The sequence below is a fragment of the Chiloscyllium punctatum genome, chromosome 7, assembly GCF_047496795.1.
Source record: "Chiloscyllium punctatum isolate Juve2018m chromosome 7, sChiPun1.3, whole genome shotgun sequence".
NCBI classification, from domain to species: Eukaryota; Metazoa; Chordata; class Chondrichthyes; order Orectolobiformes; family Hemiscylliidae; genus Chiloscyllium; species Chiloscyllium punctatum.
The window spans coordinates 79,037,627-79,063,060 of NC_092745.1; the positions used below are offsets into that span (position 1 = coordinate 79,037,627).

At 38.6% G+C, this 25,434-nt stretch overlaps 1 protein-coding gene across 1 annotated transcript in view; it reads right to left on the reverse strand.

Annotated features, from left to right (window-relative positions):
• Positions 1–25,434, reverse strand: part of ankrd13c (ankyrin repeat domain 13C) — a 99,826-nt gene that overhangs the window by 24,764 nt on the left and 49,628 nt on the right. Inside the window, exons 3-8 of the mRNA XM_072574166.1 lie at positions 21,594–21,698; positions 20,459–20,544; positions 14,249–14,294; positions 14,027–14,093; positions 11,602–11,746; positions 3,592–3,723 (exon numbers count right to left, since the gene is read on the reverse strand). Of these exons, the coding sequence (XP_072430267.1) occupies positions 3,592–3,723; positions 11,602–11,746; positions 14,027–14,093; positions 14,249–14,294; positions 20,459–20,544; positions 21,594–21,698 (581 nt within the window). The remainder of the gene's footprint in view (positions 1–3,591; positions 3,724–11,601; positions 11,747–14,026; positions 14,094–14,248; positions 14,295–20,458; positions 20,545–21,593; positions 21,699–25,434) is intronic.

Consider the following 25,434-nt stretch of genomic DNA (forward strand, 5'->3'; position numbering starts at 1 on the left):
AACTAAAAGCAAAACACCTTCCAACCCAATAACTCTTGCCACCTCAGAAGGACACAGGCAGCAGATGCACAGCAACACTTTCCTGCAAACTCTCCAAGATGTCCTGACTAGTAGCTATATTGCAGTTGCTTCACTGTTGTGGAATCTAAATACTGGATTTCTGTTGTGGGTCTACAGACATGTCTCAGATTGAAGTGGTTCAAGACGACGGCTCATTATGACCTTAAAGGTCAATTAGAGATAGGAAGCAAATGCCAGCCTACCAGCAACTCCTGCATCATCTTTCAAATAATTTTAGGAAACTAAGAAAAAACGTGGTTAAGGAGTCATTTGGGATACTTACCTTTATTAGTTAAGGCAGAGTTTATGAACAGGGAGGTTATACTGCAACTGTATCTAATGCAGGTTAAGCCATAGAAACAGTATTGTGTGCAGTTCTGGAATTCCAATTATAGGAAGAATGCAAAAGAGATTCATCAATATGTTGTCTGGAGCTGGAGGACTTTCAGTTATAAAGAGGAATTGGATGGGTTGGGATTGTTTGCCTTGGAATACTAGATACTGAGGACTGACATGTTTTGAGATTGGTAATAATTATCATAGTGGGACAGGGGGAAATGGTTTACAGGTGGTGAGAAATTTGTTTTCCCTCAGAATGGTAGCAAACTGGAACTCAAAGCCTGGGAGGGTGGCATTAGGTACAGTAGGTAAGAGAACAACTATGAGAAGGGGTGAAGTCAACACAAGGCTGAGGGTGTTGTAAATGCACATGGTATACAAAACAAACTTTGACGCACATTAAGATTGGCAAGCGTGATGTCGTGGGTAATCAGATTTGGCTGTAAAGGGCTCAGTGCTAGCAACTAAATATCCAAGGATACATGCCCATCAAAAAGACAGGAAGATGGGTAGAGGAATCACAGTCACCTTATTAGTAAGCAATGAAAATTATATAGCAAATACTGATATAGAGAGTCAGAAGGGTGTACAATGTGTGGGGAACTGCAAAGAAATAAAGACCTTGGAGAGTTACATACAGGCCTCCTAGAAAAGACATGCTAGAAAGGCATGAGTACAATAATCATGGGGAACTTCAATATGCAGACGGACTGGGAAAAATCAGGTTGGTCGCAAATTTAAAGAATGGAATTTGTGGAATGAGTTTTATTTTGGCTCAGCTTGTGATACAGCCAAGATTAAAAGTGGTGCTGGAAAAGCACAGTAGGTCAGGCAGCATCCGAGGAGGAGAGTCGACATTTCGGGCAGGAGCCCTTCATCAGGGATCAGATATAGAACCCTTCATCAGATCCATTTCTCTCCTGTCTTCTCCTGCTTGTTTAAAAAAAACCCTCTACTGGTTTCTGAAGGCTTCTCAATCCTCTGGCTTCCCACTAACCTTCACCACATGATATGCTTTATGCTGTTCCTGACTTTCCTTATCAGATGTAGTTACCTCATCCTCCCTTCTGCTTCCCAAATTATCCCTACAAACTGTGCTGTTGCTGCTCCATTCGTCTCATCTGCTAGGGTTTCCTTCCAGTCAACTCTGACCAGCTCCATTACGTCTTTGTTGTTATGTTTCCTCAATTGCAATACTTTTTACATCTAATTTCATCTTCTCCCTCAAACTGTGGGTTGAATTCTATCATATTATGGTCACAGACACCCTGCAAGGCATTCCTTCACCTTAAGCTCCCTAATCAAGTTTATCTCCTTGCAGGTCACCAAACCCAGAATTGCCTGCTCTGTAGTAGACTGTACCACAAAGAGGTGAAAGTGAGGACTGCAAATGCTGGAGATGACAGTCAAGATTAGTGTAGTGCTGGAAAAGCACAGGTCAGGCAGCATCCGAGGAGCAGGAGAGTCGACGTTTTGAGCAAGAGCGTTTCATCAGGAGGATGACTCTATAATCACTATTTGCTATATAATTTAATTTCATTGCTTTCTAATAAAGGTAACTGTGATTCCTCTGCCCATCTTCCTGTCCTTTTGATGGACATGTATCCTTGGATATAGAGCCAAAGGGATGTTGAATCTGTGGAAGTCATTGCCATAGAAGGCTGTGGAAACCAAGTCAGTGTATTTAAGCCAGAGATCAATAGATTCTTGATTAGGGAGAAGGGCTATAGGGAGAAAACAGGAGAATGGCATTTGGAAACATAATCAACCATTATTGAACAGTAGAGCAGACTCTATGGGCTGAACAGCCCAATTCTACTCTGCCTGACGGCTTAAATCCTCATTACATTTGATGTATTTAGATGCACACCGTGATGCCTGGACTATTGCGTACAATTTTGGTCCCCTTATTATAGGGATTTAGTTGTATTGGTGGTGATCCACAGGAGAGTGTTGAGAGGGGAAGGGTTTGTCTTAAGACCGATTTGAGCAGTTCAAGCCAATACCCTCTGGAGCTTAACAGAACAAGAGGAGATTGGAGGTATGTAAGATGCTGAAGGGGATTGACATAATAGATGTAGGAAGAATGTTACCTCATGTGGAACAACTACAAGGGTAGGTCATAGTTTTAGGATAACAGATAGTAGTCTTAAAACAGAGGAGAAATTACTTCAGAGTCCTGAATCTGCGGATTCACCATCTCAGAGGATGCTGGGATATTCAGTAAGTTTAAAGGAGATACAGATTTTTAATTAATAAAGGGGTTAGAGGGTTATGGAAAGCAGGTGAGGAAAGTGGAGTTGAGGCTGAGATGAGATCAGCCATGATTATGTCAAATGGTGAAGATTGTGATACAAGTAGTTCTCTTATAACACCAATGTACGGGGCACATGCCATCTTTCCAGCAGAAATCTGGGCAATACCAGCACTGTTTAAACTAATGAGGCCGGAATAGTGTTGCATCCTATACAGGTACGGAAAGTTTGTGTTCTACAACTATTCGTCTAAATTCAGCAATTGTGTTCCAGCCAATTCATGATATAGAAACAGGTTATAGGAGAACCACCTGGAATGAATTGCCTACTCCTCCTCCTAATTCCTATGGTCCAAGAGGAAAGCAGCAGTTTCTCGGTATTCTCATGTACAAATTTTAACTAGCAATAAAGTGACAATTAACTTTAATGATGAACTTCTTCCTTCATCGTTTAATCTCTCTGAAACAGGCACCCAAAATGATTGAATTCAAGTGACTATATAAACAAAACAGAATTTCTCTTCCTCCAGTAATATAGAGTACAAGACATTTGAGAGATCACTGCTTAAATTATAATTGCTTATTATGAGAAGGAGGTAAAAACAATAATTGCAGATGCTGAAAACTAAATACTGGATTAGTGGTGCTGGAAGAGCACAGCAGTTCAGGCAGCATCCAAGGAGCAGCGAAATCGACGTTTCGGGCAAAAGCCCTTCATCAGGAATGATGAAGGGCTTTTGCCCGAAACGTCGATTTCGCTGCTCCTTGGATGCTGCCTGAACTGCTGTGCTCTTCCAGCACCACTAATCCAGTATTATGAGAAGGATCCTGCCAAGCACTAATTCTCACAGTTGAACATTATGGAAAATGTAATTTCTCCATCACATTACAGACCACATTTCTCATGAAAATTAGCAATCAGATAGAAGTGATCATACCGTTTTATCCTCACGGAAAAGCCAGCCTGTCTGCGCACGTGTGAAGGTAATAGATTTTGTAGATAACGTTGCTGAGTAGATGTCGCTACTCATCAAAATATCTACCTCCTCTTCGGTTTCCATCTCCGATTCCTGAAAAGAATTATCAATGAATGAACAAGGGAAATAGAACTGCTACATAGCTAGAGACTTGCGGATGACCGAAACATAGAAGATTTTAAGTGAACATCGGCATTTTGGCAATGACAGTATACAATTAGGACAGAATCCCAATTATGAAAAGGAGGCCATTCTCAGCCTATTGGACTACACAAGGTCTCTAAAATCAACTCATTGAGGTATATTAACCCACCTTTTCCCCCAACCCTACAAAATTCTCACTTTGTGCACTTAGGAAAAATGGAATCCTACTCAAGCAAATAGAACATCTAAAAAAGTTAATAAATTTCAAAATTAAACACCTTACTTGCCCAACCTTGTCATCTTTCTTGAAGTAAGAATAGATAATGATAATGAGATAGATGCTATTTGGATTTTCCAAACACCTTAAACAAAATGCTGAATAGACTATTTGAAATACCAAGATTAAAAAAAAGTTAGTGTCAGCTGGGGCTCAGTTGGCAACATTCTCACCTCTGAGCCATAAAGATTCTATCTCTCTCTCTCTCTCTCTACCAGCAGATCCAGGTTAAAGTCCTACATCTCTCAAACAAGTCATAACATGTTTGAACAGGTTGATTAAAAGAAATCCAAGATGTTATGGTGCGTGCAGAATTGGGAGGCAATAGAAGAACAGATTTCTAACTAGCTTCAAAGAGGAGATAAGGAGCGAGACGTGATAAAACCACTCCTCTTATGTAAGCAACTTAGACACTGGAATCAAAGAAATTCCAAAGTTACAAATGGCACCTAATTGGTGAGGATGCGGTGAAAGATCACAATAAATTGCATAAGGACACAAATAAATTTGCAAACAAATGAATAAATAATTGGCAAAGGAAGTTTAAAGATCAATGTGAGCAAGTATGCCATTGTTGGAATAATATGGAGGTCACATATTGCTTGGAAGAGGAGATCAAGAAACAAAGATATCAGAGTACAAATACAGCAATCACAAAAAAAATGTTGTGCCAGAAGTGAGCAAGGCCAATTTGAAAAAGAAAGCAATCACTAGGTTTTACTTTTAGATAAACAACACAATTGTTCTACTTGAAAATATTAAGTCTGTACTGAACCTTGGTACTACCACACTTCAAGTCAGTCATGGAATTCTGTTTGTAACATTATACAAAAGGATACAGAGGCACCAAGCAGGCTGGATAGAAAGTTGCAATGATACTAAAGATGTGCATATATATAAAAAAACAGAAAAGGGATTAAATAGGCTGGGAGTCTTTTAAAGAAATGACAGATGGAATGAACTAACAGATTAAGAATTAAAGGGTTTTGATAAAATGGATACTAAAACATTCCCACTTGTCATGAACAGCATGAAACAGAGGGCATGGAAAGTGACCCTGATGATTGGCAACTAAAGATTGCAGGATATAGGTGCTTCAGACAGGACAAGGAGGGAAGTTTAAAAAAAAAAGGGGGGAAGGTTGGTGGAGTTGCATTGCTGGTCGGTGACTATATCACAGCTGTGCTAAAGGAAGACATTATCGAGGGCTTGGGTAGTGAGGCATTATGGGTGGAGCTGAGAAGTAAGGCGTTTGATAAGGTTCCCCATGGTAGACTAATGGAGAAAGTGAAGTCACATGGTGTGCAGAGTGTCCTAGCTAGGTGGATAAAGAATTGGTTCAGCAACAGGAGACAGATAGTAGTTGAAGGGAGTTTCTCGAAATGGAGAAAGGTGACCAGTGGTGTTCCACAGGGGTCAGTGTTGGGGCCACTGTTGTTTGTGATATACATAAATGATCTGGAAGAGGGCATTGTTGGTATGATCAGCAAGTTTGCAGATGACATGAAGATTGGTGGAGTAGCAGAAAGCATAAGGGATTGTCAGAGAATACAGGAGGATATAGATAGACTGGAGAGTTGGGCGGAAGAGTGGCAGATGGATTTCAATCCAGACAAATGAGACAATGCATTTAGGCAAGATTAATTCTAGAGCGAATTATACAATGCATGGAAGAGCCTTGGGAAAAGTTGATGGGCAGAGAGATCTGGGAGTACAGGTCCATTTGTACCCTGAAAGGTTGCTGCACAGGTGGATAGAGTGGTCAAGGCAGCATTTGGTATGCTTGCCTTCATTGGAAGAGCATAAAAGCTGGCAAGTCAGGCTAAACTTGTACAGGACATTGGTTCGGCCGCATTTTGAATACGGTGTACGGTTCTGGTCGCCACCTTACCAAAAGGGATGTGGATGCTTTGGCGAGGGTGCAGAAAAGGTTTACGAGGATGTTGCCTGGTATGGAAGGTGCTAGCTGTGAAGAGAGGTGGAGCAGGTTAGGTTTATTTTCATTAGAGAAAAGGAAATTGAGGGGGGGACCTGATGGAGGTTTACAAAATCATGAAGGGTATAGACAGGGTGGATAGAGACAAACTTTTTCCTAGGATGAAGGATTCAATAACGAGGTCACGCTTTCAAGGTGAAAAAGGTGGAAAGTTTAAGGGGGATACACGCAGCAAGTACTACACACAAAGGGTGGTGGGTAACTGAAACACATTGCCAGCAGAGGTGGTAGAGGCAGGCACGGTAAATTCATTTAAGATGTGTCTGGACAGATGCATGAGTAGGTGGGGAGCACAGGGATACAGATGTTTAGGAATTGGGCGACAGATTTAGATAGTACATTTGGATCGGCTCAGGCTTGGAGAGCTGAAGGGCCTGTTCCTGGGCTGTAAAATGTTCTTTGGAACAAATGCACAAGAATGATTTTCACCCAAATAACAAAACAAAAACTTGCTATCACAGGGGGTGGCTGAAGCATACAGTATACGTGCATTTAAGAATACAACAGACCAGCAGAGGAAAAGAAATAAAAAAAAAAAAAAGAGGGGCATTATGATAGATTGAGAGAAAGGATAGACAAATTCATGGACTTTTTGCACCATACACCTTCATACTGCTATGTATTATCCTTTTCAAAAGCACAGCTGAATTGCTCTTCATCATAAGACAGTCTATGCCAGATATTAAAGTGCAGCTAGTGGAGGCAATTTCACTATGGTTCATTTCTCATCTCCCTTAAAATTAACATGCTGCGGTTTTTGATTCTTTCAAATCATTAGACACTTTAGAATAATGGTTTGAAAGTTCTCACTGATGAAAAATCTTAAATCTTTTGTTGTTTGAAGACAATAACCAGAGCTCCCGCAAACCATCCTTCAACCTTAGCACCATTCTTACACATCTTTGCTGACCTCCCTAAAATACTGTTTCCAGAACTGGACAATGCACCAATGCTTCATTGAAAATCAAAACAATTTCTTTGCTTTATATCTTTAAGGATAGAATTGAACCTAGGACCCTCGTGTCCAGAGGCACCGTGCCGCCCTTTATCAAGAAATATTTTCCCTAACATACTTCAGAAATTGTTCCTTTTCTCAGCCTATTATCATTGCCTATGAATAGTTACAGCTTCTCATTGCCACTATGCCAGAGTCCTTGCATTTAATAAGTTTTAAAGGAGCAAATTTTCAGGAAAATTATCAAATTCTTCATTTCCAAAACATTTCTATTTGAAAGAATTTGCAGTTTTAAATTCCAATTAAACATTTCCATTAATTTGACAATATTACATGTTTTATTGCAGATTTGTTTCTAACTATAAATTCCATGCACTGGAAATGTGATAAAGATCAGGAATGAGGTCAGTAACAGTAAAAATGTTTCAGTTTGCAACTTAGACATTAAGAGTTAATGACAAAACACACAGCTTGGAGGTCAAGAGTTATTCATTCTACTCAACACTGTATAATATGAATAAACAGCTGCTTAGTTCAATGTACGACTGACTTGAAATAGAACCATAGATATTACATAATCCTTGTGCTTTTTTGTTTGCATATGAATAAGCATGTAAGCTGTAGAGAATTCTATCTGCATGAGCTATCATTGTATGTTTTCACTGCTGTGTACACAAGAACAAGAGATGCACAAGCCAAATACTCCATGTCATAATTGGCGTTATGTCAAAACTGTTGAGTTTCAATACCTTACTACACTTTGTCAATAAAAGACTTGTGTATATCAATACACATCTTGTAAAGGAAACAGGAAAACATTTGTCCCTAAATCTTACATCGTCTTTACTGAAGTGGATAAGAATAAGTGCTCTTATACAGTCAGATTTACAGTACAGAAACAGACCTATCGGTCCCACTCATCCATGCAGACCAGATATTCCGAACTAATCCTGTCCCATTTGCCACAACTTGGCCCATAGCCCTCTAAACCCTTCCTGTTCATACAAGATTTTAAAAGGTATCTGGAATGGGTGTATCAACCTCCGCCATTTCTCTGGCAGCTCATTCCATACACATACCAGCCTCTGCATGAAAAAAGTTGCCCTTTGAGGTCTCTATCTTTCCCCTTCACCTTAAATGCATGCCATATTGTTCTGGACTCCCCCACCCCAGGGAACAGACCTTGTCTATTTACCCTATCCATGCCCCTCATGATTTTTATAAGCCTCTTTAAAAAGGTAACCCCTCAGCTTCTGCTACTCCAGGGAAAATAGCCCCAGCCTTTTCAGTCTCTCCCTATAGCTCAAACTCTAGCAACATTCTTGTAAATCTCTCCTGAAACTTTTCAAGTTTCACAACATCCTTCCAATAGGAAGGAGACCAGAAATGCACATGTTGTTCCAAAAGTGGCCTAAACAAAGTCAAGTACAGTCGCAACACAACCTCCTAATTCCTGTACTCAATACTCTGATCAATGAAAGGAAAGCATACCAAACACCTTTTGCACCATCTTATCTACCTGCGACTCCACTTTCAGGGAACTATGAACCTGCACTCCAAGGTCTCTTTGTTCAGCAAAAATCCCTCGGGCCTTACCATTAAGTGTACAAATCCTGCTAAGATTTGCCCTTTCAATAAAATGGAGCACCTCGCATTTACCTAAATTAAACTCCATCTGCCACCTTTCAGCACATGGGCCCATCAGATCAAGATCCTGTTGTCTGAGGTAACGTTCTCCACTGTTCACTACACCTCCAATTTTGGTGTCATCTGCAAATTTACTAACTGTATCTTCTACGTTCACCTCCAAAATCATTAAATAATGACGAAAAGCAGCAGACCCAGCACTGATCCTTGTGGCACACCACTGGTCACAGGCCTCCAGTTTGAAAAACAACCCTCCATCACCACCCTCTCTACCTTTGAGCCAGTTTAAGCCATACTGACTAGCCCTAATCTTGCTTGGGAGGATTTGGACTTATAAAGGTGGGCAGGTTGGATCCAGGGAGATGGTGAGGAAAAAAAAAAGGTCAGTCTGAGACTGGTACAGTTGGGAAAAACAGCAAGTCAAACAGTCAAGGTAGGCAGAAGCAAAGCAGAGAACAAGGATCAATTAAACTACATTTATTTCAATGCAAGAGGCCTAACAGAAGGCAGATGAACTCAGGACATGGTTAGGAACATGGGACTGGGATGTCATAGCAATTACAAAGATTTGGCTCCGGGATAGACAGAGCTGGCTGATTAAAACTTTCCAGGATACAAATGCTATAGGAAGGATAAAAAGGGAAGCAAGAGCGTAGTGGGAATAGTTTTTTTTGATAAGGGATAACATTACAGCTGTACTTAGGAAGAGTATTCCTGGGAACAGTCCAGGGAATTTATTTGGGTGGAACCGCAACAGATACTAAATAAGTATTTTATCAGGTATTTACTGTGAAGGAGGATATGAAAGATATAGAATGTAGGGAAAGATATGGTGATATCTTAAAATGGCCATATTACAGAGGAGGAAATGCTGGATGTTTTGAAACTCTTAAAGATGAATAAATCCCCAGGACCGGATCAGGTCCACCCTAGAATTCTGTAGAAAGCTTGGGAAGTGATTGCTGGGCCACTTGCTGAAATATTTGCATCATCGATAGTCACGTGTGAGGTGTTGGACTGCAGGTTAGCTAATGTGATGCCACTACTTAAGAAAAATGGTAAGGACAAGCCAGGGAACTATAGACTGGTAAGCCTGACATCGGTGGCGAGCAGGTTGTTGGATGGAATCCTGATAGACAGGATGTACGTGTATTTGGTAAGGCAAGGACTGATTAGGGATAGTCAACATGGCTTTGTGCATGGGAAATCATGTCTCACAAACTTGATTGAGTTTTTTGAAGTAATAACAGAAGAGAATTAATGAAGGCAGAGCAGTAGATGTGATCAATATGGACTTCAGTAAGGCGTTTGACAAGTTTCCTAAAGGTGGACTGGTGAGCAAGGTTAGACCTCACGGAATACAGGGAGAACTAGCCATTTGGATACAGAACTGGCTGGAAGGTGAAGACAGAGGTTGGTGTTGGAGGGTTGGTTTTTAGACTGGAGGCCTGTGACCACTGATGTGCCACAAGGATTGGTGCTGGATCCATTGCTTTTGGGATGCTTTCCTTTATTGGTCAGGGCAATGGTTATAGGAGTTGGAAGTCATGTTACGACTGTTCAAGACATTGGTTAGGCCACTTTCAGAATACAGAGGAAATTATCTGAACAAGATGTGCAGGCATTATTTCGTTTGGATAATTGATTATCCAGTTAATTGACTCAGTGCCTCACCAGTGGGGCTTGGAGCTTTCTAAAGTTTCCTTCTTCCTCTGCCTGCCTTGCTCCCTCTCTCTTGTCTCAGTGTTTGTTTCGGAGTAGACACACACGTGTGTTAGGGACCTGCAGCATTGCTATAGACCACCACCATTCCCCACCTCCCCCCACCCCCTATCAGTTTAATGGAATTGACAAAGCGAGCACTTGCTAAGTCTGCTCTCCATTCGAGACACCCTGGTCCCACCCCCAGACCCCTAACCAACACACCCCCCCCCCCCCCCCCCCACAAAGAGCCAGTCTCTGTACCACAAACCTGGTGGTTTCGTGCTCCATTCCCTTAACAGTCCATCACCCTCTTTTCCAAAACAGCATACTTGTTTTAAACAGGGACAGCGACAGAAGATGCTTGCACTACCTGCTTACCTTTCCTGGAGTTAACCCATCTACCTAACCGTATGTGGTTTTTCTCCCTTCCTGTAACTGCCATCTATTACACACCCTAGTCCTGTAAATTCCTTATTGCCTCTAGCTTCCACTCTAAACAATCCTTGCAATCTGATAGGTATCGCAACCAGATATTTCCTGCAGACATAAACGATCAGTAACATGGAAACTCTCCATAATCTCCCACATCCAAGAGGAAGAGCATCTCACTCTAAAAGGTCATTATTGCTCCTTAAAACACCTTCAAACTCAAAATCAGTGTCTTATTGCTCTAAAAATAAAAAATAAAACACTGCTCCATATTTTTAAAATTTTATCGAGACAGATTTCAATAAAACAAACCAAAAAGAACCCACTCTTGACTATTGTAGATTGACAGCAAGGTTACACTTTTAAAAACTATACATTTAACTTCTCCTGTGCAGTGAACTCTCCCACATAGGTTCCTCCATGGTCAGTTATGAATTTCGTTGTTTTCTTAGACGCACTCTAATGTTCAGAGATACTTGAACTCAAACAAAGGCAGTAGCTGTGCAGGTTCCCTGCTATCAGACAGCAGTGCAGGTTTCTATGTCTGACTATGTGGCCTCTGCCTTTGTGTCTCTTTCTCTTTTTCAAAGTGTTGTCGCTTTGATCTCCCCCCCCTCCCCCATCCACAAAAAGTTCCAAAACAATGCAACAGCTTATAAAACAGTAATTACTGCTCTTGAAATGAGAGGAAATCACCTCCAACAAAAATTTTAAAAAGCAGCTCTTTACAGCCACATTTTTTTTTCTTCTGTCTTCCATCTTGGATTCTTATTACAATTAAGCAGAGTTTGTGGCTGCTAGTCACAGTACAAAACATACCTCATGATGTATTCGTTGGTAAACTTTCTGCTCGTTGTCTAATACTATGAAAGATTCAGAGGGTATTGCGTCACCATTGAAAATGAAGCTCAAATCTCCACGTTGACATTTCATATCTGTAAAGTCTATTAGAGTTGTGTCAAGCCTGAAAATACATTAGTTGCATAGCAGTTTATAATTCATGTTAAATGTTACTATTTGGATGCAGGCAATTCTGGAATCTCGATTATTTAATGCAGATGTTTCACTGGATAATTATACATTTACTTGCATGGTTTGAGAATGAGAAACTTCAACTCAAAATTTATATTTTGATGATTTTGTTCAATACTAGAAAGTCAGTGATCATTATACAATGGCGGCGGGGCGGGGGGGGGGGTCATAATCTATGTAGTATTTGTTTAATGGGTGGTCTCATGCTATCTTAAAATTAGTACAATTCAATAAATTACATATGGATAATATTAATCTACTGTTATGATTTAACTGCATTGGGGCAGTGTTAAATATGAAGCCCCAGTTTCTATCAGCTTATGTATGATTTTGTCAAAGATCTTTAAAGATGGATGCTATCAGACAACAGCATTTGGGTGAGGCCATTGAGATTTGTAAACTAAATCCAAAAGGCGAACAACTGTGAAGATACTGTAGCTTTAAGAGATGTGTTTTGTCTTGGTTTTGTTTAGAGATTGGGGGACAAGTACCAAGCAGTCTACGAGAGGATAAACAACATGAAGCTTTGGGTGCCTTTTTCTTAAAAAAAAGACAAAAGAGCAGCATGGTAGCTCAGTGGTTAACGCAACTGCCTCACCAGCAGGAGGAATCCGGGTTTGGTTCCAGCTTTGGGTGACTGACTGTGTGGGGTTTCCATGTTCTCCCCATGTCTGTGTGGCTTTCCCACCAGGTGCTCCAATGTCCACCCATAATCCAAAGCAGTGCAAGTTAGTGAATTGGATGTCCTAGATTTCCCACAGTGTTCGCAGATGTATAGGTTAGGTGCATCAGCCATGTCAAAATGCAAAATTACAGGGCAGGGGAGGAGTCTGGGTGGGATGCTTTTTGGTCAGGTGGTGGGGACTTGTTGGGCTGAATGACCTGTTTCCATGCTAAAGGGATTCTCATATTAAAAAAAGTTGGACAATGGAAGCAGCCTGAATGAGTATGGTCAAGCTCCCACGCACAGAACCAGGATCTTTAACTTAGCTTTCAACATTTGCTGTTGGCACCTTGAGGAAATGAAAACTATTGTCAGTTCCAGCCAAAAGATGAGGGTTCTGACTGTCTCACATGCAACTCCTGTAGCAATCTATTTTCTGAATTTGCCTTTTGTCAAGGTGATGTTTATAGGATGTTACTATATTGGAAAATAGTACATACAGTAACTATTACAAATTAAGTTTTCCAACAGCATTAAATTCCCTTTTGTTGTACTTTAACTAGTGCAGGGCATCAATGTGGACTTCAACAGCTTCCTCATTTCCCCTTCCCCCACCTCATCCTAGTTTCAAACTTCCAGCTCAGTAACTGTCTCCTTGATTTGTCCGACCTGCCTATCTTCTTTTCCACCTATCCACTCCACCCTCTCCTCCGTGACCTATCACCTTCATCCCCTCCCCCACTCACCCATTGTACTCTATGCTACTCTCTCCCCACCCCCACCCTCCTCTAGCTTATCTCTCCATGCTTCAGGCTCACTGCCTTTATTCCTGATGAAGGGCTTTTGCCCGAAACGTCAATTTCGCTGCTCGTTGGATGCTGCCTGAACTGCTGTGCTCTTCCAGCACCACTAATCCAGTATTTGGTTTTCAGCATCTGCAGTCATTGTTTTTACCTTGAATAAATTGTGTCCTGCTTTAAATTCTATAGTTTGACCAATCAAATTGCATCTCGAATGCAACACCTTATATTTACTTTTAAAACAAGAAAAAAAAAGGTTAGTGTCTAGACCAACCTGAATTTTAAGGGGGTTTGGTCTGATCCATAACAAAACTATTTAATGAACTTTGAAAAGCATATTGTAAATTTAACTGGATGGATCAATTGCAATGGACTCATGGGTACTAGTGATTATGTCATTATATTAGCACTCCAGAGGAGGTTTTGTTAAAATTATCTCTGATTAAGAAATTGAATTTAGTTTTGCAATTGTCTTTTCAAACTGAAAAATTATTAACAGTAAAATTAGCAATGGGAAGGAAAACAATCCTCTTCTACATACAGGGTTTTGACTGAGTCAATTCAACTCCTCACACACTAGTGGATTTCAGTATTTCAAGAAGGTGGTGTACATTCTTAGAAAACATGGCAAGGAAGTAAGTGCTAGCCTTGTCTGACACCCAGATCTCAAGAGTATATTAATGTATATTAAAATTTGGTGTCATTAATTGTTTAGATCTTAAGAATAACAGATATAAAATCAAGTTACCTGATGTTTATACCCTGTTTGTAAATTTTACATGCATCTGAAGGCAGAATTCTGGAAAGTAAAGGCACTGTAATAAAAAGAGACACAATGATGAATAGACACAATGATGAATACAGCTTGGTTGTTACATGGATTAAGAAATTTAATATTTAAAAATTCTAAAATAATTGAAGACTTTTGGTTGCATAGAGGAGTCAAAAGAACGTGACAATCAATACTTACCCCAGCTTTGAAAATCCCAGTGAAGTTCTAAATAAAAGTCCCCAAGCTTAAAAATAAAAGATAAGTTAGTTTATCAATAAGGAATATTAATTGCACTTTTATAATTTACAGATACATGAATTTTAGAATTGCTACAGATAAATAAACCAAGATGAATTGAACTATAGCATTTAGCAATTCAAATCATTGATCTCCATACTATTGTAATGGACGATGTACATGCAACTCAGAAAGAGTTTGAAGAATTAGAATCAATTATGTTTAACCTCATAAATACTCTAAATAAGTGTATTAACAGTGTTAAGGCTTTAAGAAGCAAGTAGATTAGAAGGAACAAAAGATGAAATTCAACACAAACAAATTAAAAGTAATGTTTTTAATTAGAAAAAGAATGATTATATATTTTTAGAGAAGGCACAAGAACATAACTAAAAAACAAAATACTAGAGATTTGGAAAAGTATTGGAGAAACTCAGGTGTCTCAGTATCTGAAGAAAAAGAAACAGAATTAACACCGAGTCTTCAATTCTAAACATACTAGACTCAACATTAACTGTTGTTTCTCTCTCCAATGATGCTGCCAGACCAGCTGACTTTCTCCAGCATTACAAGGACAAGAAAGCTTGGGAAAGTGTTTGGCATAAACCTTTGTAAATGGCTGTTTTAAAAAAAAGCTGTCTAAAGCAAGTACACTTAACCTGCAGAAGATAGTACTAAAGCGAGATGTAAGAGACACTAAGAATGGTGAAGAATTTGGAGATATTATAAATATAAGCTGATGAGCATGGTTCCAGGAATCAGGGACAGGAGAAATACTAATGGATTGGAGACATTAAACTCTTCTTAGAGCAGATGACCAAGAGGAGGAGATTTGATCATAGCATTTAACACCAAAGAGTTTAAGTAAATTACATATAAAGCACCACAGTTTCCTAAAGCTGAAGGGTTGAAACCAGATTTTTAAAATAGGAGCTTCAAGAATCACGGGACAAAATAATTTCAAATAAAAATGCCTTCATTTTCACTCTACTCTAATCCAACACACTTTTGGCACTTTGTTAAAAAGATACCATATAAATAGTCAGTTGTACAGCACAAACGGATCGCTCGGTCCAACTTATCCATGCTAACCAAGTTTTCAAAACTATTCTAGTCCCATTTGTCTGCAAGTAGCCCGTATCCCTCTAAACCTTTCCTATTCATGTACCTGTCCAAATGTCTTAAATGTCACAACTGTACCTGCATCCACCACTTCCTCTGACAGTTCATTCTACATACAAACCACCATCACTGAAAAAAAAAAGTTGCCCTCAGGTCCCATTTAAGTCTTGCTCCTCTCACCTTAAAAATATGCCCTCTAGTTCTGAACTCCCACACACTAGGGAAAAGACTTTTACTAATCACCTTACTTATGCCTCTCATGATTTAATAAACTGCTATACAAGGTCACCCCTCAACCTCTTACACTCCAGGGAAAACAGCCCCAGCCTACCCAGCCTCATAATTCAAGCCATCCCATCCTAGTCACATACTTGTAAATCTTTTCTGCACCCTCTCCAATTTGATAATATCTTTCCTATAACAGGGTGACCAGAACGGTACAGAGTGCTCCAAAGTGACCTCACCAATGCCCTATATAAATCGCAACGTGTCGTCTCAATTCCTCTACAGTCTGAGTTGAGGTCCAATCAGAATGGCCATAATTGTAATCCTATGAAATGGCAGGACAAGACCAAGAGGCTAAAAACTTCCTATTTCCTGCCAAACCCCTGCTCTTAATTCAGGATGTTCATCCTTATCAGCCAGATTCAGTCAAAATGAAATCTACGTGCCAGATTTAATATTTGAGCACAACAGGAGTAGCTGACTTGGCTTTATTAAAGCAATGCTGGAGAAATTCAGCAGATCTGGTAGTATCTGTGGAGAAACTGTTAAGAAGCAAGCTGAAACAGGGGTTGTAACAGTATTACTGTTTGGAGAAACGCCATTATGCCCTTACTGTACTTGCTATAGCCATATGACCACTATCTCTACTTTAAGTACCTTGTAAGCAGTTTGCAGGAATTTTTAAACCCAAATCACTTGAAATGTAGTCTCTGGGTGGCATACACCTGGGAGATACATGGTGTTTTTTACTGAGCCAGTTAATAAAAATGGCAAATAAGTTTTAAAACAACAAAAAAAAGGGAGAAAAACATGCCACTTTTAATTAGTGGATGAGTCAAAATGGCAGAGTATTTTCCACTCCCTGCAGTTGTAGGAATTAGATTTTTCCTCTTGGTTATAAAATTATGAAAATGCAACAGAATTAGTTTACAAACCTCATCAAGCAAGAGTTGCAACTCTATGGAGAAGATTGTTATAAACTGCAGCTTACATTTCATTGAAGAGCAGAAAAGCCAGACTGCAGAGATTCTGCAAATCTTGAAGGCACAGTAACTCTATATTAATGTTATTTATGTAATGCATTTGATCATCAAGGCTCAAGGAGAGAGGGAATAGTAAAGAACATGTGACTGTCCTAATATAACAGCTGAATCCTGAGTGTTTGGGTAACGGAGATATTATCACATCAGATATATGGCCCCTGTAGCGAGAGTATGACTGCTGAGAAAGGAGATAGCTTTCTGGAGAGAACGTATCGTGCGTAGAAACTCGTAAGTTTGCCAGTCATCAGCTAGAGTCTATAAATCAGAGAACATAAGAGGCTTTATATAATGCTGAGACATATCAGGCTGATTAACAGCAGCAGATTGGGCAAAAGAAGAAATATTTGGGAAAAAGAGTAAGATGATAGATGAAGGCATGAGGACAGGATGTAAATATTGTGGAGGATATCACAAAAGAAAGTGTGTTCACTGTGGGAAAAGCAGTACTTTACATAAAAAGTTGAACTAGTTTGCATGTAAGTGCTTAGCCAGACAGAAGCAAATCAGGATAATAAAGATGGCTGCTGGACAGCTGTCAGCAGGTAATTCTGACCAATGATTCTATACTGTATAAAATATTGGCATCACATCCAGAGATGATGCATAGCTTGTGACTGTTAGAATGATGGCTTCAATTGGAGAGCATTAAATAATTGTGAAATGTCACTTGTGTTTCATGCAAAAGCCAACCTTCATAGATCTGTGTGAAGTTGCTCAAGGTGGTGATCAAAACATTAGTTCGGCCATTTTTGGAATACTGTGCACAATTCTGGTCTCTGTGCTATAGGAAGGATGTTGTGAAACTTGAAAGGGTTCAGAAAAGATTTACAAGGATGTTGCCAGGGTTTGAGCTATAGGGAGCAGTTGAATAGGCTGGGGCAGTTTTCCCTGGAGTGCTGGAGGCTGATGGCTAACCTTCGAGGTTTTATGAAATCATGAAGGGCATGGATAGGGTAAACAGACAAGGTCTTTTCCCTCGGGTGTGGAGTCCAGAACTAGGAGGCATAGTTTTAGGGTGAGGGAGGGAAAGATTTAAAAGGGACAACTTTCTCCATACTGAGCATAATGCACGAATGGAATGAGTTGCCAGAGGAAGGGGAGGAGACTGGTACAATTACTTATACACATCAATATTCCTTTTAAATATGAATAGGAAGGGTTTAGGGGGATATGGGCCAAGGGCTGGCAAAGGGATTAGATTAATTTAGGATATCAGATAGGCACAGATGAGTTGGACTGAAGGGTCTGTTTCTGTGTTGTACATCTATAACTCTATTTCAAGTCCAATTTGACTCTCCTTTAGACCATAGACTTCAAAATGTTAACTTTCTCAGTTTCTAGATGATTCTGGAAGTGCATTTTAGGAGATAATATCTTCAATACGGAATTTGTATTTGAAGTATTAGTGGTTTCTAATAACAATTTCTTACCAATTTATTTCTGCTCCTATTGGTATATTTTAAGATAAAAGTCAATTTCTAAAGACCAGAAGGAATAGATACTTGGGAGTTTTGCTCAAATACATTCAGTAAGATGCAATATTGAAACTATCCTCTTCATTATTCACATGTTTTAGAGATAAAATTTGAATTCATAAAACTAGGTGCATGCCAAAATTACAAATATCTGATAAAGAAGCTGAGAAACAATTTTGATGCAAATGCAACTCAAACAAGCCTGGGGTACAAACAAACTACTGGGGGAAAAAAAAAGTCAGCATCCATGGACAGAAAGCAGAGTTAACGTTTCAATCCAGCGACCCTTCTTCACAACTTCCAACAACAGGGTTTATTACACTTAAAAGTTAACCAATGTTTGATGTGCAAAATCAAAGTTATTAGTGAAAAAACGTGAACAGAAAAATGATCAATCTCCATCCTAGTAACAGACCAAGAGTTTGGAGAAAGGATTAGAAAACTATTAGCAATATAATTCATCTGAATTACATAATCAAAGACTTGAATTAAAAAGATGATAACTCGCTTGCATTTCTGTTTTAATCATACCACCCACTACTGAAAAAGTGATGCAAGATGAATTAGTTAGAAAGGATGTTTTGTTTAATTTGTGTGTTTTGCTGATGGCAGCAGCTTGAATTTTAAGGAAAGCAAAGCAACTGGACAATTTGTTCTAGCTTGCAGCAGGAGGAAGAAATCTACACCATGGTCCTTCAAGTGTTTTATGGCAGAATGCAACCACCTTAAATACTTAGCCTCTGCAGTGCTTTCCAAGCAATGGGAGCTGGTTGAGTAAGCCAGGACTAAAGACTGAAGAGATGGCAGTTGTAAGATTAGTAAGAGACCCGCTTCAGGGTCACTTAGCCAAACCTTTAGTTGAATGATCTACTTTGAATCCTACCTCAAAAGAATGAACTAGAATAGAATACTAAGGAAAATTAGCAAATTCCAACTGGCTGTGGCAAAATTTTTGCGTCTGTCAGGAATGAACATTAAGATTTCATAACAAACTCCTTGCAGCAAGTGGTTTTTGGGGTGGGGATGCAAGAGTAAAAGGCAGAACTAGAGATTTATAGCACACATCTTATTAAAAAGGATGAATTATTTTCAGTGTAATTATCAAGACATGCAAAATCTTGTGAAGTAACACTGCTAGTTAATTGTTGGGTGTTTGGATTTCTTTAACATATTGACAGTCCCGAGCAGGAACTTAACAGCAACTTCATAACTAATTTAGCATAGCATTTAGGACTCAAAAAGGATTTTAACTAGTGCACACTGTCAGTGTTATCACTTCTTAAAATTTGGTTGATGCACTACTGAAAATGCTACCTTGGTACCAAATACAGGATTTGCACAATAGAAGGCATTTCAACTTACTAGAAAGCAAAATAAAACATTATAGTCAATACTTCCATCCTTCCTTCTCCATACAGTTGAGAAAGATTTAAGGCTGCATTAAGTTAAAAAAATTCCCTTAGTATAGTGCATGAAACACAGAACATTGCTCACTAATTGAGGAGTTAGTTATCAACTTAATTACTGGTAATAGTTATACATTTGCATTGATGTACTGCTACAAGGAAGGAGGCCAAACATTGGAGAAGTTGTTAACAAGTGATTATTAAAAATGAGAGTATAATTAAAACCAGTCTTTTAGTAAAAACAGAACATAGTTCTTAAGATCTTAAGTATAGAAACAGAATTAGGCCATTTGGCCAATCAAGTCTGCTCTGTCATTTGATCATGACTGATCCAGCTCCAATCTCCTGCTGTCTCTTTCTAACTTTTGATCCCCTCGCTAAATTAAGAATCTCTGTCTCAAATATACTTAAATGACTTGGCCTCTACACCCTTCTGCAGTAGGAGTTATACAGATCACCACCTTTAACTGAAGGAATTTCTCATTTCAGTTCTAAAGTGTCATCCCTTCACGGAGGCTATGTCCCCAGGTCCTAGATTCTCCTACTCGTGCAAACATCCTCTCCATGTTCACACTATCCAGGCCTCTCAGTATTAAAGTGTTCAGTATTCAGGTCTAGTGCTCGCAATAAAGGTTTTCACACTAAATGATATTGAAAAATGGGAAAAAAAAAGTCAAATATATGCAAAAGAAAAAGAAAAAGACAAAGTCAAGCCACAATGCAAAATAAACACTGGGGTACACAATAGACTAGAATGATCTCCTTACCCCTCTCTGCATAAATATTCTGCTTAAACTTGACCAAGATATCAGAATAAAGCTCTGGCAATCCTGTGACGTAGCACATTTAAGTGAACACTGACTTTTTTTTTTAAAAAAAAGCACAAAATTTCAAGCCTACCTCTTTCAGAGCTTTTAGTAATCGAGGTCGTTTTTCCTCTACATTTTCTCTTGATTGTTGCTTAAGTTTCCGTAGCAAAGCTGTGACTAAAATAAACAAAAGAAATATTTCAACAGCTCTATAGAAAACCTTGTTCCCAAAATTAAACTTTGAGGTTTTCTGGTTCAATTCCTTCTGCTGTAATTCAGTGAAACTGCAGGTAGAGAATGGATAGTCTCACCACTTCTAAACTATCCACACCATTTGCCAGACTCATTGCAATTATGAAAGCGCTACTTAAATCACATTGAAGACCAAGCAATCATTAGAAAGACTACTTCAGCCAGTTCTAGCAAAGCTTTCACTTCATCGGTCCTATGCATCCTCAGACATCCACTGCATCACACCTGCAGTTATTTGTTCATTCACAATTGCATCTACCTTCTTCTGTTATCATATTTCAAATATGAAAATTAGGTACTCACTCCAATGTGTCACCATCCACTTCAATCTTTAGCTTTGAAAATGTATCCCTTCATTACCATCCCTTTGTGTATCTAAATCTTTATATTGTACTTGATCTATGATATCTTCTGGTGTTGCAAGCAATGTTTTGCTATTAGTGTATCACAAGTGTAATTACGTGCCATTAATTCCTTCTAGCAACCCATTACCTTCATTCACTGATGTCATCATGAGCAGCAGCTGCAGGCCAATGAAACTGACTACAGTACCCTGCTGTGCCAAATCAAAATCCCTGAACTAATTAATTGCGACTTGTGCAATAGCCATCCTAAAAAGGGAGCACAAAAACTTTGCTTCAATCCAACATTGCACCCAGTGAGAGATGAAGGATGAAGATTCCATCAGTAGGAGACAAGTTTACTCGATGCAAAATATTGGATCTTTAATTGCAGAATTGAGAATTTCGTGGTTACACTATTCATTTTGTAAAGTAGCCAAATTTTGCTCATACCAAAACACGTGGACCGAATAACTGAAGACTCAATAAATATTCTCCAAAAAGATTGCTAGTTTTTGTGGATACTGAGGCTACAAAATTAAATTGGAAGCAGTCTGGGCTGAAGTAGTGCGCACGAGAAACCTAACAAAATTTACTCCAAATTTAAACAATTAAGCCAGTGTATTGTCTTACTCATTTGTCGGTCTCCATAGCTGATGGCTTCTGCCAGTGGACTCCATCCCTGAGCATTTTTCACCTTTACTACAGCATTGTGAGCAAGTAGTAAGTGGGCACACTCTGCAATGAGAAAAATAGATAAATGAAGTACAGTTAGTCAGGATTAGCCAGCTCCAAATTCATTTGATGTGGCAAGAATGTAACAGCAGTCTGGTTAAATTCTAGTCAAAAGAAGTTATTTATTTCAACTTGCTAAATTAGTAATGAGATTTCACCATTATATCACAATGAAGTGCTCAATAGTGCAATTATAAATGTGCATGGAATTAAAAAAAGAGATAGTTTAATGATGTCTTACATCAATGTTCTCAAAATATCTATTACCGTTCAAGTCAAGAATTGTAAATAAAATGTTTAGTTGGTAACAGCACTGCAAAACCATCTTATAGAGAGGAAACACCAGTTTATATCTCCCATGTAATTCTTATGGCAGAGGAACATGTTACAAGTGGCTTCATTATAACAAGACCAGTGTATCAATCAGAATTCATGTGCCTGGATAGATAGTATCACACTGTGATACTGAGGTGAACTATTAAACAATGCGGTGTTTTCTGCATTCAAAGAGAAACTACTTGGTAGAAGTAAAATGGTATCTACATTGCAACCAGGTAACCAGCAAATCAGTTCTTTTTTTGGTCCTGAATTAGCTGCAAAGATAGATTTGTTTTGGCACACAGCCATATCAAGTTTAAAAAGAAAATCTAGTAAAATTAAAGGTGTGAACTTAAAAGGTTCTCTTGAGCGAAAAAATGATGTTTTATTTACTAACCTACAGGGGGGGGGGTGGTGAAGAGAAAAAGAGACACTGACAAATACAGATATAAAAGTTTAAAAAGAGGGGAAAGTCTAGATAAAAAGGAAGATAAAGCGTAGGCCCACAGTCTCAAGCGCTGGAGTCATTATAGTTTAACTGGAGACCACAACTGTTTAGTTGGTTCTGCAAATTCTTGCTAAGGATACAAGCACTTGGTGAAATATAGGTTTTTCTCATTTGCTTTACCATGGTGTTGGCCATCATGATGCACAGAAGTATGGAGAAAAAGTACTGAGTCTTCCAGTCCTTTCTTTAAGCAAGTCAATTTCTGTCCCTTTTCCTGCTGCTCTTGTAAGCAGACACTGAAGGAAGGCTTCCTTGTGGAACCTCAAGTCTGGCGTCAGTCTTTCCAAGCGAGTGTTGCAGGCAACCTTTTAAATATCCAATATGTGAATCTGTCACACCATGCAAATTAAATTGGGAGATGGGAGTTTCTAGATAACTGACTCAGTTATTTCAAGACATTGAAACCAATTTTGATAAAATGCTCAATTTCAAACTAAGGTATCATTGAACTTGCCATGGTAATCAATCATTGTGGCCATTTTAGGTCCAACATTTTTGAAAACAAACTATTTTAGTCTAGGAGGGTCTCCAGTATTGAAATAAGCAAAGGGAGTTGGAAACTGATAGCTCATATTTTGACACAAAAGCCGCTTTGTGAATATTCTGGAAGGGAAAAGCTAGGAAGTCATGCATTTTATTTTTGATCCAAGATTTTTTTCTTCTTTCATGGGGGTTTGGAGTTACTGGCAAGACCAACATGTTACTCGTGCCCAATTGCCCTTGGACTGATCAGCTTGCCAAACCATTTCAGACAGCAGTTAACTGTATTACTGAGAAATTGGACAAGAATGGCATTAAAAGGGCAGTGAATCAAATACACTTTTCCCAATGGGAGTTTCATAGTTACCTTAACTGAGACTAGCTTACACATTTCATAGCTATTAAAAAGGGAATTTAAATTCCACCAGCTGCTCAAAGCATTGCTTGGACCTCTGATTTACTAGTCCAATGATATTACCAGTATAATCACCGTCTCACCCTGCAAGCAAAATAATAAATTTACAAAAAGAGGTACTGCACTTTTGTTAAAATTCTCAGAAGAACTCCTATGATATAGAAGAACACAAGAAATAGGAAGAGTAGACCATTTTGTTCACAAAGAGAACTTTGGACCATGGAATATGAAGCTATGCATAATTTTGCAAGAAGAGTTAATCACAAATGTTTAAATGCGCTATTTCTTTTTAAAGGCATAGTCTAATAACTGAGTCAACAGAGCAATGTCACTCAAATATAAATTACTCTTTAGTGGGGGAATTAGCTTCAGCTTCCTATTTCTGTTATGCTTTTAAGTGCACATCAAGAAACAAAAAGGTTAAAAATAATAATTGTACAAAACACCAAGACAGGAAAAAACACGAAACATAATGCTGTACAAAATGTAATTTAGCTTTTTGCTTGAAATTTCAGTACAACTGTTTTGTTTTAAACTCTATACTACCCTCTAACAATTGACCAATCACTCCTTCCCTCAGACAAAATGCAGGACACTTACAGCAAGATCCACGTATTGAGTGGATAACAAACCAACTGTCAGGTACCAGAACTTGATATTCACCAAAATTCACCAAAATCATTTGGGCGTTCAAAAAAAAAGACAGCTCAAATAGTAATGAACAGCTTTATCAAATATATTTTCACATCCTAAACCATTGTGTATATGTATGCATGTTTGTTGTTCACATGAAAACTCAAAACAGTATGTCAAAAATGTATTTATTCATTAAGTATTGAGCTTTAAAAAGACCGTAATCTAAATGTCTGTAAATAAAACCCATTTTAAACTATTTACCTATTTTATTGAAGTAGTATATCCAAAACAACTAAAAATAAATCTTTTAGTACTTTAAATGCCAAACAGCTTATTGCCAACAAAATATTATTATACAGTAACTACCACACTGGTTATACAAATCAAATTTGCACAAAGCATAATCTCCCAAAAAAAAAACAGTGGGATAGATAATCAAAGAGTTGTGTTCTGGAATCAAGTATTGCTTGGGATATAGATCTTCTCTGCCCTTCCAATAATGTCACTGGATTTTTTTTTGCATATAAATAGATCTAGAACCTCATCCCAAAAAGGTGGGACACTGAATAATGAAATACTCCCTCAGCATTGAGGCATAAAGACATTAGCCTAGATTACGCACTAGTCTTGTGTTCAGTGCAAAACCACCCAAGATGATGATACATGGAGAGCATACACAATCTCAGCATATAAGCCACAAGACTGAGTTGGAAGTGAAGGAGCTAACCAACTACTGCAATGTAAACAGAGCAGTAGCATCACACCAGTAATAATCAAATGAGAAATCTGTACTACAGCTGCTTAAAAAATTTAATCTGTCAAACCTATCAATCCCAGAAAAGTGACAGAAGAGGAGATGGAGGTAGCAAAACTAGTTGTTTGTAAACCTTTGAAAAAAAAATCACTTTACTGATTGGTGTTTGGTTGCTGGTGCTTAAATGCAAAACAAAATAACGGTCTAACTTTATTTCAGACTTGCATAAGCAGACTCTTCCGAATCAGGCAGATCTTAGAAAAGTTACAGGATAGTGTCACATCTGCAGAAGCAGACTGTTTCATATTTAATAAGGGAATCCAAATTCCAAAAGATCTTTACACTAATTAACAACTGAACAATCTGATCCAAGCACTAACCAACTGCAGACATGGACAACGAAACTGAAGCATGCCCACTATACACAAACACTTACAAATTCATTTTTTCTCCAATTTAGTACAATAAGCTAATGTACTCTACAGGTACAACTCAACCTGTTAATTAGAAAAAATAATTTAAAAACTTTCAATATAAATGTGCTTGCTAAATAGCACTGTTGTTTCAAGTTACAAAATGTACAACTGATCTTTGATATTTTACTAGCTGTTAACATAAATGCCAGAAA